This window comes from Oncorhynchus tshawytscha, linkage group LG17, assembly GCF_018296145.1.
Source record: "Oncorhynchus tshawytscha isolate Ot180627B linkage group LG17, Otsh_v2.0, whole genome shotgun sequence".
NCBI classification, from domain to species: Eukaryota; Metazoa; Chordata; class Actinopteri; order Salmoniformes; family Salmonidae; genus Oncorhynchus; species Oncorhynchus tshawytscha.
In genome coordinates this window covers 4,831,209-4,848,602 of record NC_056445.1, presented here as the reverse complement: position 1 = coordinate 4,848,602, position 17,394 = coordinate 4,831,209, and the positions used below count along the sequence as shown (strand labels likewise).

Below are 17,394 nucleotides of genomic sequence, written 5' to 3'. Positions count from 1 at the left end.
TGTGTGTTCAGTATAGTTAAATAGGATAGACATAGGCCCCTACATTTAACAGATACAAGTTATGTTTATAGGCCTACTAGAGGGGTTAAGTGCAGGAAGGGGTTTTGACGTTTGAGTTTAGTGACAGTTCTGGATAGAAAAAAGAACCCCAGAATGAAGTGCGCTTTTCTGGTAAATCCTGAAGGTGGCTTCCGCGCTCCGTGTGGAGCGCACTCAGTGTACGACAGTATATTATCCACAGATCATATCCAGAGGTTAGAGATGATATAAAACTGTATTCTGGTGAGAGGGGAATGAGCTGTTCGAAGTAAACTGATCTCGATTAGGTATAGTTTAGTCTACCCCATACAGTGCAGTGCCTACTCTCCGCGCGAAGACAGGGGCGACATCAGACATCGCACTCCGAGTGGACCTATATTAAAACTGATTTCAAATGGACTACACAAAAGGACTGGACAATATCTAGTCACAGTACACAGAAACTCCAGAGGACTTTACTGTGTTGGGGATCGTAAGACAGCAGCTGCATACCTCATAGGATATCCCAAGTTGTAAAGGTGAGTTTCCTAACGACGACGTAGTAAAATGGAGATGGAAAGTTGCGCTTTGACATTGAATACCGAGTTATTATTAGGTATACATCGAAGATTGTTACTTTGTTTACATTGGCATCGCTTATTTACTGGGATATGCTTATTGTCTGGCTACGTTTGTGTCACTTCCCAGCTAGCACATTTGGTTCATTGGAAGTTGTTGGAACGTATGTTTTGGTTTCGCCATTAGTTCTGGGAACTAAGCCATACGTTTCCTGACTGGTAAAATTTTACTTTTAAATGTTCTGTGAATGGAAGGGGAAGTTTCGCCTGTCTGAGATCATTCATTTTTAGGTTGCATTGCGTTTCTGAGAACGTTTTACTATGGTTTACTATAGAATGGAAATTATAGTGTTTTTTTAATAACTTCCTAAAAGTTTCATTGAATGCTAGCCTAGTTTATTTGTGTTGCACTCAGAGCACCGATAGGACACATGGAAATGAATAAGTATTAGTCACTCAAACACATGTATTTTTTATAGGTGGCACTTCAGTGAGATTCGAACCTATGATCTTCTGTTCTTTAACCATGCAATTTGTCCACTACGCCAAAAGGAAGGGGCTACTGTGTCATTTTATTTTTGCTCATACAAAGCTGTATATTTTTGTCTATTCAAACGGAACCCATTTCAATGGAAACAAGCAAGTGTTTAGTGTACATGTTTTTGAATAACATTAGTACAATTATTTTTGAATGTTACTAAGGTTTTCGTGGAACGTTTTCTGAATGTTCTGAGAACATGACTTTAAATAGAAACATGAGGAAACCTGCAAAAAAACTATGTTGAAGTACTGAAATTCCCACAGAAGAATGCTGTTTCTTAATGTTCTCTGAACATTCTGAGAACATGACATGACTAAAACCACGAGGAAACCTGTAGGAAACATACTGAAGTAGTCTTACTGAAATTCCCAACTAAGAAACATATGGTTCTCAGAACATTATGTGCTAGCTGGGTTGGTTGTAAAATAAAGCGGAACTTAAAGTGAGTAACTGAAGGACTTGACCACAATTCTGTAATATCTAATATTGTTTCCAACACGCTTGAGAATGCCAAGGCGGGCATTTATTATCTTATCGAATATCCATAGTTAAAGGCCTACTTTCACTTTTAAAGTAAGCAGTTATTTTTGTTTTCTTCAGCATAACAACATTGATAGGCTATGTGTGTTGTCATTGTTTCTTGATGGATGTGTCTGTGTGGTTTGTTTAGGAACAGAAAACGAATTAAAAGGTCAGTACACTGCATTTCAAACAGTCGAGAATAATCTAATGATTTTAGGATTTATAACTGACATCTGGTGTAAAGTACTTAAGTAAAAATTCTTAAAAAGTAGTTTTTTTTGGTATCTGTACTTTACTATTTATATTTTTGACAACTTTTACTCCACTACATTCCTAAAGAAAATAATGTACTCTTTGCTCCATACATTTTCCCTGACTCCCAAAAGTAGTTACATTTCAAATGCTTAGCAGGACAGGAAAATGGTCCACTTATCAGGAGAACATCCCTGGTCATCCCTACTGCCTCTGATCTGGCGGACTCACGAAACACATGCTTCATTTGTAAATTATGTCTGAGTGTTGGAATGTGCCCTTGGCTACCCGTAAACTTTTTAAAAAACAAGAAAATTGTGCCATCTGGTTTGCTTCATATAAAGAATGTGAAATTATTTGCACTTTTACTTTTGATACTTAAGTATATTTTAGCAATTACATTTACTTTTGATACTTAAGTATGTTTAAAACCAAATACTTCTAAACCTTTTCTCAAGTAGTAACCTATTTAGCAGTCTTATGGCTTGGGGGTAGAACCTGTTCAGGATCCTGTTGGTTCCAGACTTGGTGAATCGGTACCGCTTGTCGTGTGGTAGCTGAGAGAACAGTCTATGACTTGGGTGGCTGGAGTCTTTGACAGTTTAGGGCCTTTCTCTGACACTGCCTGGTATAGAGGTCCTTGTTGGCAGGGGCCATACGCACTACCCTCTGTGGCGCCTTGCGGACGAATGCCTAGCAGTTGCCATACCAAGCAATGATGCAGCCAGTCAATATGCTCTCAATGGTGCAGCTATATAACGTTTTGAGGATTGAGGGCCCATGCCGAATATGTTCAGCCTGCTGAGGGGGAAGAGACGTTATTCTACCTTCTTCAAAACTGTTTTGGTGTTTGTGGACCATGATAATTTCTTGGTGATGTGGACACCTAGGAACTTGAATATCTCAAACCACTCCACTACAGCTCCATCTATGTGGATGGGGGCGTGCTTGGCCCTCTGTTTCCTGTATTCCACGATCAGCTCCTTTGCCTTGCTGACTTTGAGGGAGAGATTGCAATACCAGGTCACTGACCTCCTCCCTCGTCATCGGTGATCAGGCCAACAACCATTGTGTTGTCAGCAAACTTAATGATGATATTGGAGTCGTGCGCGGCCACACAATTGTGGGTGAACAGGAGGGGACTAAGCACGCACCCCTGAGGGGTCCCCGTATTGAGGGTCAGTGTGACGGATGTGTTGTTACCTGATGATCACCACTTGGGGGCGGCCCGTAAGGAAGTCCAGGATTCAGTTGCAGAGGGAGGTGTTCAGTCCCAGGGACCTTAGCTTAGTGATGAGCTTGGAGGGCACTATGGTGTTGAACGCTGAGCTATAGTCAATGAATAGCATTCTCACATAGGTGTTCCTCTTATCCAGGTATGTAATATGTAACACTGCAAATACATTAGTTTATTATAAAAGCTAAATTGTTGATAGGAATATAATTTCATGACTTGTGACTCGACTTGGACTTGACCATTGGTGACTCGGACTTGGACTTGCCTTCTTGACCATTGGTGACTTGGACTCGCCTTCTCAACCATTGGTGACTTGGACTCGCCTTCTCGACCATTGGTGACTTGGACTCGCCTTCTCGACCATTGGTGACTTGGACTCGCCTTCTCGACCATTGGTGACTCGGACTTGGACTCGCCTTCTTGACCATTAGTGACTCGAACTTGGACTCGCCTTCTCGACCATTGTTGACTTGGACTCGTCTTCTCGACCATTGGTGACTTGGACTCGCCTTCTCGACCACTGGTGACTTGGACTCGCCTCCTCAACCACTGGTGACTTGGACTCGCCTTCTCGACCATTAGTGACTCGGACTTGGACTCGCCTTCTTGACCATTGGTGACTTGGACTCGCCTTCTCGACCATTGGTGACTTGGACTCACATTCCCAGTGACTTGTATTTGCACTTGGGGAGGTGTGATGTTAATGTTTGTGTGCATTTGTATGCTGTCGTTTGTATGTGTATATTTTGCATTGAGTGTGGGCAGGCAAGCTCCATTCCGTCTTTGGCTTCGATCATAGGCTACACATCGCGCAAGCGACTTGCTTGCTTCCCCATAAACTCCAGACACCAGAAAAATCATTGAATGAGTAGGTGTTCTAAAACTTTTGACCGGTAGTGTATCTGCCTCAATTAGCTCGTATCCCTGCACATGGAATCGGTACTTACCCCGTGCATATACCCAAGTTATCGTTACTCATTGTGTATTTATTCCTTGTGATTATTTTTAAATTATTTCTCTATTTTTCATTGTTGGAAGGGCCCATACATATATATTTCACTGTTAGTCTACACCTGTTGTTTGAGAAGCATGTGACAAATATCATTTTATTTGATTCGTTTCTAGGACACATGCTCTTCAAAAGTAGATATAATTCATATAGGCCCAATATACAGTAGGCTGTATCACAATCGATTTAAAAATCTTATTTGCTGGTGCTCATACATTTCATGTGGTGCTCCTAACTTTTAAAAGTTGGGAGCACCAGTGCTACCAATTAAAAATATTAATTTAAAGCCCTGGATGTAGAGATGGATAATATTATCTCTCTCTCTCTCTCTCTCTCTCTCTCTCTCTCTCTCTCTCTCTCTCTCTCTCTCTCTCTCTCTCTCTCTCTCTCTCTCTCTCTCTCTCTCTCTCTCTCTCTCTCTCTCTCTCTCTCTCTCTCTCTCTCTCTCTCTCTCTCTCTCTCTCTCTCTCTCTCTCTCTCTCTCTCTCAATTCAATCAAATTCAAGGTGCTTTATTGGCATGGGAAACATATATTTACATTGCCAAAGCAAGTGAAATAAACAATAAAACAATTCACAGTAAACATTACATTCACAAAAGTTCAAAAATAATAATGACATATTATGTGCAACTAGTTAATGGACAAAAGGAAAAATAAATAAACATAAATATGGGTTGTATTAACAATGGTGTTTGTTCTTCACCGGTTGCCCTTTTCTTGTGGCAACATTGATGGCACACTGTGGTGTGTCACGCAATAGATATGGGAGTTTATCAAAATTGGGTTTGTTTCCAAATTCTTTGTGGGTCTGTGGAATCTGAGGGAAATATGTGTCTCTAATATGGTCATACATTTGGCAGGAGGTTAGGAAGTGCAACTCAGGTTCCACTTCATTTTGTGGGAAGTGTACACATAGTCTGTCTTCTCTTGAGAGCCAGGTCTGCCGACGGCGGCCTTTCTCAATAGCAAGGCTATGGTCACTGAGTCTGTACATAGTCAAAGCTTTCCTTAAGTTTGGGTCAGTCACAGTGGTGAGGTATTCTGCCACTGTGTACTCTCTGTTTAGGGCCAAATGACATTCTAGTTTGCACAGTTTTTTTGTTGATTCTTTCCAATGTGTCAAGTAATTATCTTTTTGTTTTCTCATGATTTGGTTGTGTCTAATTGTGCTGCTGTCCTGGGTCTGTCTTTATCTCTCTCTCTCTCTCTCTTTCTCAGGAGGATGGGGTGTGTGTGGCTGGTGATGGTGTATGTGGTGTGTGTGTGCCTTTGGGGTCAGAGCGAGTCGGACAGGACCAACCAGGCCTCTCCCATCCATCTGCACGTTGGCAATGGAGCCTCAGGTAAGACTGACTGGCCAAACTCTCTGTAAATACCATTTAGGATGGCAGCGTTTGACAGCATTCAGGTCTTTAAAGCACTCTGCAATCTAACACACAACATAGAGCAGCCTATTGCATCCATTGTGGCCTAGCAAGTGACATCATCATCACACAGACCATGCTGAGCACCGCATTCCCTACATAGTGCACTACTTTTGACCAGAGCCCCATGGTCTATGGGTCCTGGTCAATAGTGGTTCACTTTACAGGAGAGATTGGGTGCCATTTGGGACACAGATAGGAAGTGGCTCAATGGTTGTCTTGTAGTGCAGACTGCTGGGAACATGAGGTTGACTCCTCATGTTCCCAGATCCTTTGAATGTAGCCCTGCCTATTCCCTGCTTACTTCCTGCCTACTTCCTGCCTATAGGCCCCTCAGATATGTGAAAGACTGACCTGTTTGGGTGCATTCAGGATGACCAAACTGTTTCTGGACTGTTGTGGATGGGATAGCATAGTTGATGTATGACATGTACAGTTGAAAACCCAGCTAGCACTTAACAGAACGTTTCCTCAAAGTGCAAAAATGGTTACATTTAATTTCAATGTTGGTAATGTTATAGGAACTGGTTTGACATTGGAATAATCTCATAGTTCAGAGAACATTAAGAAACAACGTTCTTCTGTGGGAATTTCAGCATAACGTTTCCTACAAGTGTCCTCATGGCTCTATTTACTGTCATTTACTGTCATGTTCTCAAATAGTTCAAAGGATGTTAACTTCTTGCGGATTAGTGGGACGCTAGCGTTTCCCATTTCGAAAACTTCCTGGAAATTGCAGAGCGCCAAATTCAAATGAAATTACAATAAATATTAAACTTTCATGAAATCACAAGTGCAATACATCAAAATAAAGCTTAACTTATTGTTAATCCAACCACCGTGTCAGATTTCAAAAAGGCTTTACGGCGAAAGCAAACCATGCGATTTATCTGAGGAGACCGCCCAGCACACAAATGCATAACAAATCATTTTCAACCAGGGAGTTGCGACACGAAAGTCAGAAATAGCGATATAACATATGCCTTACCTTTGAAGATCTTCTTCTTTTGGCACTCCAAAAGGTCCCAGATACATTACAAATGGTCCTTTTGTTTGATAAAGTCCTTCTTTATATCCATAAAAACTCAGTTTAGCTGGCGAGCTTCAGTCAATAATCCACTCGGTTTCCCTCCTTCAAAATGCATACAAAATGTATCCCAAACGTTACCAATAAACTTATCCAAACAAGTATGCAAATAAATGATACAATTTAAGACGGAGAACCGTTATTGTCTTTACCGGAGAAAAATACCAAAGAACGCGTTCTCATTCACGCGCTTGGAAACACTACAGCAAAATGGGAGCCACCTAGAAAAACTACAATTTCTGGCTAATTTTTTCCATAAACCAGCCCTAAACTCTTTCTAAAGACTGTTGACATCTAGTGGAAGCCCTAGGAACTGCAATCGGGAACGATTTCACCCTATTATAAAAGTGCCAGCCATTGAAATCAATGGTAGGATTATATTTTTGGGGGGAGGGGTGGTTTGTCCTCGGGGTTTCGCCTGCCATTTCAGTTCTATTATACACACAGACATGATTTTAACAGTTTTAGAAACGTTAGAGTGTTTTCTATCCAAATCTACCAATTATATGCATATCCTAGCTTCTGGGCCTGAGTAGCAGTTTACTTTGGGCACGCTTTTCATCCGGACGTCAAAATAACGCCCTCTATCCCAAAGAAGTTAAGAACTTTCCATCAAAGCCACAAGATACTGTTAGTAATGTTCAGAAAACATTCTTAGAAAAATATTAAAAAATTTAAAAACATATACATTCTGTTCTCAGAATCAACAAAACTCTCTCTATCCTCTATCTTGTTAAGTGTGTTCAGGTGTGTTGGCCGTGCCCACTAATTGGCCATAAATTATCTTAATGAGTGCTTGTTTACTTTGAAAGGGGGTCTGTTTTGAGTAGACTGCAAATCTATTGAGCACATCTGGGACCTGTTAGATCGGAGGGTGAGGTCTAGGGCCATTGCCCCCAGAAATGTCCAGGAACTTGCAGGTGCCTTGGTGGAAGAGTGGGATAACATCTCACAGCAAGAACTGGCATATCTGGTGCAGTCAATGAGGAGGAGATGCACTGCAGTACTTAATGCAGCTGGTGCCCACACCCGATACTGACTGTTACTTTTGATTTTGACCCCCCCCTTTGTTCAGGGACACATTATTCCATTTCTGTTAGTCACATGTCTGTGGAACTTGTTCAGTTTATGTCTCAGTTGTTGAATCTTGTTATGTCCATACAAATATTTACACGTGTTAAGTTTACTGAAAATAAACACAGTTGACAGTGAGGGGACGTTTCTTTTTTTGCTGAGTTTATTTGTTCTATCTTTTCCGGAGGATAAAACTGAAATTTTAACCAGCTTTGTATGGCTTGTTTAAGAAAGGGCTATACTTTAAACTAAATTTAATTTTCAATTAGTCCGAAATGAGAAGTTGTAATCTGTATGAAGGCAAAAAGGACATTTTAACAAAGGATGAGCCTTTCTTAAAAATGATCTACTGGATAACCATTTAAGTATAACTTATATATGAGTGAAGGTTTAAAGCTTTGATATTTAATAATTTTAGCCACCCCAAACTCGTTTTCATTATATAAATAGGCATGTTTAATTTTGTCTGGCTTAGCATTCCAAATAGGCCTCTTGGCTTGGTTTTTGCCCTGACATGCACTGTCAACTGTGGGACCTTATGTAGACCTTATGTAGCCTTTTCAAAATCACGTCCAATCAATTGAATTTATCACAGGTGGACTTCAATCAAGTTGTAGAAACATCTCAAGGATGATCAATGGAAACCGAATGCAACGGAGTTCAATTTTGAGTCTCATAGCAAAGGGTCTGAATACTTATGTAAATAAGGTAATTTCTGTTTTTTAGATTTAATACATTTGCAAAAAATTCTAAAAACCTGTTTTTGCTTTGCTATTATGGGATATTGTATGTAGATTGATGGGAAAATGTTTTATTTCATCTATTTTAGAATAAGGCTGTAAAGTTACAAAATGTAGAAAAACAGAAGGGGTCTGAATATTTTCCGAAAGCACTGAACTTCAATACTATTCTCCGCATGATCAAAAACGGTCTTGAAGCATAGATTCTGATGGTTCAGACCAACATTGAACAGTCCTTACCACGGGTGCTTCCTGTTTGAGTTTCTGCCTATAGGTGGGGAGGAGAGACCGGAGACTTGTGATTCACTCATTGTTGTGCAGCATGAGCCAGGTGATTTAATTACAGTATGGAATTAACAACTAAATGTTTACCAGCTAGATATCTTATAACTATAAAGTTAAATCTATAAAATGTGCTAGAGGCATTTCTGCATTTAGTTTTCTAATTTAGTAGCTCGTTAGCTGTAACAGCAGAGAATCCCTTCCTAGCTAAAATTTGTTTTGTGCGTTCAGCAAACTGTGAGTAGCATTTTTTTTAGGTACTTTTATACTTGTATAGTTTAGGTCAGAAACTGTACAAAATGTTCCCAATGCACTCGTTAGCATTTAGTTAGCATTCTCTATTGGATTTTACATGTACTTGTTACCCTGTAATCCAAAAGGTTAGCAATGCTATCAGTGGGATTTGAAAACAGCAAATATCCCGGTATGGCACAAGGTCGGTATGACAATCTGTATTACCGCCCAAACCTGTCTCCAGTTTGCACTAAGTCCAGTGTAGTTTCTTGAGCCTTCACGATGTCTGCTTGGGGGAGAATATGCATGGTAGTGACAGTAACTGAAGAAAATTCTCATACATTCTCTGTGTGTGCGTGTGTATGTTGATGAGATTGCAGTTAATGAATCATGCATAAATCAATAATAGTCGGCGATGCAGTCAGTGCTGCAGTGGTATGTATCCATAGCCAAAATAAACATATGGTATAAGCTGACCACACACACACACACACACACACACACACACACACACACACACACACACACACACACACACACACACACACAATGGCCCTCTCAGAAAGAAAATTGGTTGCTGGATTCAAGAGCATTAAGAACAGAGAGTAGCAGAGCAGTGGAGGCTCCTCAGTGAATATACTTTTTAGATAAAACTATACTAAATATAATCATGTCACCAAATAATTTATTAAAACACATTATTTTGCAATGAAGGCCTACAGTAGCCTCAACAGCACTTTGTAGGGTATCACAATGGTATACCCGGAGGACAGCTAGCTTCAGTCCTCCTCTGGGTACATTGACTTCAATACAAAACCTAGGAGACTCATGGCTCTCACCTCATCCATAGACTTACATAGGTTGGAGGATGTCCTCCGGAAGTAATTACTATCAGAGCTCTTGCAGCATGAATTGATATGTTGTCCACCCAATCAAAGGATCCGAGAATGAATCTAGTACTGAAAGCATAAGCTGCAGCTAGCTAGCACTGCAGTGCATAAAATGTGGTGAGTAGTTGACTCAAAGAGAGAGAAAGACAATAGTAGAACAGTTTTAAAACAAATTTCTTCCAAAATGAAGGACAAGAAAGAGAGAGATTTCGTTTTTTTTCAGTTTGACTTACTTAGCTAGCAAATGCAGCTAGCTAATTTAGCCTACTCAAACAACCTGCTCAAACAGAGGGATGCTATGTTAGCTACCTGGCTATGACTTTCCAACACAACACTGGAACTTTTCCAAGTCAAGGGAAGCTTTTGGTTTTACAAGTGTATTGCCACCGGAGCCCACCAGTTTAAGTGCTAAACTGCTTACTGACTGTACACTGTAACATTACTGCATGATTGTAGTGGGTTTACTAACGTGTTAGTTTTATTAGCTAGCTGACTATGACGTCACTCTAGCTAATATGGTGACAACAATGTAGGCTGTGTGTAGTGGTTATGATAAGGTTTGGCTTGGAAAGGTTTTTTCACCTGGTCACAGACCTGATGTGTTGTGCATTGAAGTCCACAAGCGAAGGGACAAGGTGAGAGGAGGAGAGCGCATAGATGAGAGAAGGAATACAACTTGGCTGTTATGAAATTGAACTGTGTTTACGAGTGATCAGGGGTGTATTCATTCTGCCAATTCTGTTGAAAAAATGGAAGCAATCTGAATGAAACGGTGATTAACATATCTACATTTGTCCAATAGAAACTCTAGTTTGCAACTGTTGGACTAATAATTACACCCTAATTCAGCTAGATACAGGCAAGAGTGTGCATTGAATGTGTCACTGTCTGTCAATTTGACATTTTTTTTCTCTCAACCTGTGCACCTATGTTGTAGCAATCTCATGATGGGTATAGGCAGTGGTGGTTCTAGCTTAATTTGTTTAAAACTGTTTAAAACTACCCTCCCGCCCCCCCCAAAAAACACCATTCTGCACTAACTGTAATTTTTATTCAGAGATTTGGAACAACACAAATAAATAATCATAACATTTAAAACTATATAAATATAAAAATATGTACAAAAATAAGACTCATGAATGTCAAAAAGAAGTAACAAAGACAAATATACTCAAATTTGTGTTGATTTGGCACTCGAGCATCAATACATTATCCATTCCCCAACACCGTCAACCAAGAGTCAAGACTAAACCAATTCACCTTGGTTTTATGTTATTCTTAACGATTTCACACAACCCAGAAAGAAATGCAAGAATATGTCTGTGAAACTATACATTCACAGGATGTGAATGAATTGTGGTTTATTTGGTAGCATTTCGTAGTGTGACTGATTTGACTAATTGCGTTAGTAATTAGAGGTGCGCTATTTGATATATTCCCCCGTTCCCCCTACCTCGGGCTTTCAGTGGGGAGACCTGAGGTCAACCTACCCCCGCCCCCCTCGCCTCCCCAGCTGACAAACTAGAATCAGGGCGCCCACTCCGACAAGGTTAATTGACCCACAGTCCCACACGGTGACATGATATCATTGACGAGACGTGCAATAGAAAACCGATCGCGCACTTCCATCCATTCCATAACGGTATATAGTTAAATCCGCCACTGGGTATAGGGAACATTTTAGTATGATGTAGTAACCTAAACCTATCACTGTTACATTGAACTGGGTGAATGGAATATGAATGACAGTAACCTACACCCATCACTGTTACATTGAACTGGGTGAATATGAATGACAGTAACCTAAACCCATCACTGTTACATTGAACTGGGTGAATGGAATATGAATGACAGTAACCTAAACCTATCACTGTTACATTGAACTGGGTGAATATGAATGACAGTAACCTAAACCTATCACTGTTACATTGAACTGGGTGAATGGAATATGAATGACAGTAACCTAAACCCATCACTGTTACATTGAACTGGGTGAATATGAATGACAGTAACCTAAACCCATCACTGTTACATTGAACTGGGTGAATGGAATATGAATGACAGTAACCTAAACCTATCACTGTTACATTGAACTGGGTGAATGGAATATGAATGACAGCAACCTAAACCCATCACTGTTACATTGAACTGGGTGAATATGAATGACAGTAACCTAAACCCATCACTGTGCCATTGAACTGGGTGAATGGAATATGAATGACAGTAACCTAAACCTATCACTGTTACATTGAACTGGGTGAATGGAATATGAATGACAGTAACCTAAACCTATCACTGTTACATTGAACTGGGTGAATATGAATGACAGTAACCTAAACCTATCACTGTTACATTGAACTGGGTGAATGGAATATGAATGACAGTAACCTAAACCTATCACTGTTACATTGAACTGGGTGAATATGAATGACAGTAACCTAAACCTATCACTGTTACATTGAACTGGGTGAATGGAATATGAATGACAGTAACCTAAACCCATCACTGTTACATTGAACTGGGTGAATGGAATATGAATGACAGTAACCTAAACCTATCACTGTTACATTGAACTGGGTGAATGGAATATGAATGACAGTAACCTAAACCTATCACTGTTACATTGAACTGGGTGAATGGAATATGAATGACAGTAACCTAAACCTATCACTGTTACATTGAACTGGGTGAATGGAATATGAATGACAGTAACCTAAACCCATCACTGTTACATTGACCTGGGTGAATGGAATATGAATGACAGTAACCTAAACCCATCACTGTTACATTGAACTGGGTGAATGGAATATGAATGACAGTAACCTAAACCTATCACTGTTACATTGAACTGGGTGAATGGAATATGAATGACAGTAACCTAAACCTATCACTGTTACATTGAACTGGGTGAATGGAATATGAATGACAGTAACCTAAGCCCATCACTGTTACATTGAACTGGGTGAATATGAATGACAGTAACCTAAACCCATCACTGTTACATTGAACTGGGTGAATATGAATGACAGTAACCTACACCCATCACTGTTACATTGAACTGGGTGAATGGAATATGAATGACAGTAACCTAAACCCATCACTGTTACATTGAACTGGGTGAAACCCATCACTGTTACATTGAACTGGGTGAATATGAATGACAGTAACCTAAACTTATCACTGTTATATTGAACTGGGTGAATATGAATGACAGTAACCTAAACCCATCACTGTTACATTGAACTGGGTGAATGGAATATGAATGACAGTAACCTAAACCCATCACTGTTACATTGAACTGGGTGAATATGAATGACAGTAACCTAAACTTATCACTGTTATATTGAACTGGGTGAATATGAATGACAGTAACCTAAACCTATCACTGTTACATTGAACTGGGTGAATGGAATATGAATGACAGTAACCTAAACCATCACTGTTACATTGAACTGGGTGAATGGAATATGAATGACAGTAACCTAAACCCATCACTGTTACATTCAACTGGGTGAATGGAATATGAATGAGAGTAACCTAAACCATCACTGTTACATTGAACTGGGTGAATGGAATATGAATGAGAGTAACCTAAACCCATCACTATTACATTGAACTGGGTGAATGGAAAATGAATGACAGTAACCTAAACCCATCACTATTACATTGAACTCGGTGAATTGAATATGAATGACAGTAACCTAAACCTATCACTGTTACATTGAACTGGGTGAATGGAAAATGAATGACAGTAACCTAAACCCATCACTGTTACATTGAACTGGGTGAATGGAATATGAATGACAGTAACCTAAACCCATCACTGTTACATTGAACTGGGTGAATGGAATATGAATGACAGTAACCTAAACCCATCACTGTTACATTGACCTGGGTGAATGGAAAATGAATGACAGTAACCTAAACCCATCACTGTTACATTGAACTGGGTGAATATGAATGACAGTAACCTAAACCCATCACTGTTACATTGAACTGGGTGAATGGAAAATGAATGACAGTAACCTAAACCCATCACTGTTACATTGAACTGGGTGAATGGAAAATGAATGACAGTAACCTAAACCCATCACTGTTACATTGACCTGGGTGAATGGAAAATGAATGACAGTAACCTAAACCCATCACTGTTACATTGAACTGGGTGAATATGAATGACAGTAACCTAAACCCATCACTGTTACATTGAATTTGGTGAATGGAATATGAATATACAGTCATCCAATATGCTGTAATAGAAATAAGGCCATGCTCATAAAAAAAAAACTATTGTCTTCCCTCATCTGAAACGGCACTGGTCTCTATTGCACTCTCATTCTTTACTACAGGAAAGAAGACCAACGACTCTTCCTCATCATTAGTATCTTTCAGTCTGTGGCTCATCAAGTGTTTTTGTGTGTCTTCGTGTGTGTATATGCATGCATTTGTGTGCGCTGTGTGTGTGTGTGTGCCCTGTGTGTGTGTGGCTCTGTGTTTCTCACCCCCACAGTTTCCTGGTTTCTGACATGTGGTGACGCTGCTACAGGAAGTTCTGTGGGACTGAAATAGACTACACTCTACCATGATGGAGGAGTGTGTGATGGGAAAGGAAAGATGTGATGAAGACAACTGTCTGAAGTGTTATTGGATGTGTCCCAAAAGGCACCCTATTCCCTTTATAGTGCACTACTTTTAATTAACCTGAGCCCAGTACCCTATTCCCTTTACAGTGCACTACTTTTAACCTGAGCCCAGTACCCTATTCCCTTTACAGTGCACTACCTTTAACCTGAGCCCAGTACCCTATTCCCTTTACAGTGCACTACTTTTAACCAGAGCCCAGTACACTATTCCCTTTACAGTGCTCTAAGTTTAACCAGAGCCCAGTACCATATTCCCTTTATAGTGCACTACTTTTAACCAGAGCCCAGTACCCTATCCCCTTTACAGTGCACTACGTTTAACCAGAGCCCAGTACCCTATTCCCTTTACAGTGCACAACTTTTAACCATATGCCAGTACCATATTCCCTTTACAGTGCACTACGTTTAACCTGAACCAAGTACCCTATTCCCTTTACAGTGCACTACTTTTAACCAGAGCCCAGTACCATATTCCCTTTACAGTGCACTACGTTTAACCTGAACCAAGTACCCTATTCCCTTTACAGAGCACTACTTTTAATTAACCTGAGCCCAGTACCCTATTCCTTTCACAGTGCATTACTTTTAACCAGAGCCCAGTACCCTATTCCCTTTACAGTGCACTACGTTTCACCAGAGCCCAGTACCCTATTCCCTTTACAGTGCACTACGTTTAACCTGAGCCCAGTACCCTATTCCCTTTACAGTGCACTACGTTTAACCAGAGCCCAGTACCCTATTCCCTTTACAGTGCACTACTTTTAACCTGAGCCCAGTACACTATTCCCTTTACAGTGCACTACTTTTAATTAACCTGAGCCCAGTACCCTATTCCCTTTACAGTGCACTACGTTTAACCTGAGCACAGTACACTATTCCCTTTACAGTGCACTATGTTTAACCAGAGCCCAGTACCCTATTCCCTTTACAGGTTTTGGCAAGAGTGAAACCTCTCGCTTCACCTCTTCCTCTGATCCATATGATCCGTAAAAAAAAACTGGCACAATGGAATATGGTTATTGTAGTTAATTACCACGTTTCTGCACTGAGCTAGGTTGAATATTTGCTTAATGAAAACTACAACTCCCTTCATCCCAGTGTCCCACATACAGTAGTTATTGATTTATTTTGTGAATGGGCTCACAAAAAAACGAACAAAATGGAATTCAAGTAATTGATCCGATGTCAGTCAATTAGTTGTTTAATAACAAAACAAAAATATGAAATGTTGGTTAATCGCTCAGCACTATTCCTGAATGAATTCAATTGAGCATTCAGACCAGTCTTACTGATTGAACCTTTGTTTACTACATTGCACTATAAAGGGAATAGGGTGCTATTTGGTACAAAGCCTTGCTCTGCTCTGGTGGAAACTAATCCTAATATTTACCCCTGCTGTCTGATAGGTCTGCTACAGTCCATGGTTGCTCCTCAAATGGCACCCTTTTTCCTATATGGCCATAGGGCTCTGGTAAAAAGTAGTGTACTATGTAGATAATATAGTTCCATTTGGGTAGCAGCCCATCACTGCAGGAATCCTACTGCCTGTCCATCTCCCTGAGTAGAAGCAGAGTCCTATCCACCCCTCACAGCCATAGCTAAACAATATCACTCACAGTTTGCCTTAGCTAATACGTAGCGCTTATGAAGGGTCTATGTAAACACTACATAATCCGGTATGAAGGTTTCTAGCCACTTAGCTAGGCGTTTAACTACGGGATGGGAGTGCCAGTGTGGGGGAACTGTATTTGACGCTGGTTATGTCACGAATAGATGAGTAGTCGTAGGCCCCCTTTTTCCTCTTCTGCTTGACACCCTCCTCCTTCCAGCCTCATCTACACCACCATCCATAACATGACTAGGCCCAGCCTCAGCTACACCACAATCGATAGCCTGACTAGGCCCAGCCTCAGCTACACCACCATCCCTGGCATGACCTTTTGTTAAGCCTGCGTCTCATTGCCCCCTGCACGTTGTACCCTTTTTATTTTTTATTTTTTTATTTCACCTTTATTTAACCAGGTAGGCTAGTTGAGAACAAGTTCTCATTTACATCTGCGACCTGGCCAAGATAAAGCATAGCAGTGTGAACAGACAACACAGAGTTACACAGTAGAAAAAAAAGAGTCTATATACATTGTGTGCAAAAGGCATGAGGAGGTAGGCGAATAATTACAATTTTGCAGATTAACACTGGAGTGATAAATGATCAGATGGTAATGTGCAGGTAGAGATATTGGTGTGCAAAAGAGCAGAAAAAGGAAATAAGTAAAAACAGTATGGGGATGAGGTATGTAAATTGGGTGGGCTATTTACCGATGGACTATGTACAGCTGCAGCAATCGGTGAGCTGCTCAGATAGCAGATGTTTGAAGTTGGTGAGGGAGATAAGTCTCCAACATCAGCGATTTTTGCAATTCGTTCCAGTCAATTCGTAACCTCTACAGCCTTTATGTGGGCATGCAAAGCTCTTATGCCCCAAATCCCCACACTCAAAACACAGTAGACTATCTGTGCTGGCAAACCCTGCGTATAGCCCCTCACCATGCCTCACTTTAAAATGCACATTTAGCTGTTGGTCATTCTTATTCAGAAACATGAACACTTGCCTCCGGAACGAAACAACATGCTTAAAGGCATCTGCCTGAAAACCTGCCCACTCAGCTCTTTTCTGATTGATCATCCGTAATAAACGGAGGCAGATTTGCCTTAACCACCCTTGTCGAAGGGGTAGAAAGAGGTGAAATTGGCACCAACACACCCCGTACAAATATTCCACGAGCAATGAACCTACACACCAAATTTGCTCTCATGAACACAACTACAGCTTTGTTCATTCTGGAAGCGGAATGTATCATTTCA

General features: G+C 40.5%; 1 protein-coding gene across 6 annotated transcripts in view; it reads left to right on the top strand.

Annotated features, from left to right (window-relative positions):
- Positions 1–160: 160 nt before the first annotated feature.
- LOC112216736 (stromal interaction molecule 1) overlaps positions 161–17,394 on the top strand; it is a 98,843-nt gene continuing 81,609 nt past the window's right edge. For 4 of the 6 annotated variants that reach the window (XR_006079197.1, XM_024376775.2, XM_024376772.2 and 1 more), the window contains exons 1-2: positions 1,770–1,828; positions 5,377–5,501. Coding sequence is in view for 5 of the 6 variants with exons in the window: in XM_024376775.2 (XP_024232543.1) it covers positions 1,785–1,828; positions 5,377–5,501 (169 nt within the window). In the remaining variant the exon portion in view is untranslated. Of the gene's footprint in view, positions 558–1,573; positions 1,711–1,769; positions 1,829–5,376; positions 5,502–17,394 lie in introns of those variants that run through there. The other 2 variants (XM_024376773.2, XM_024376774.2) reach the window with 2 other exon arrangements.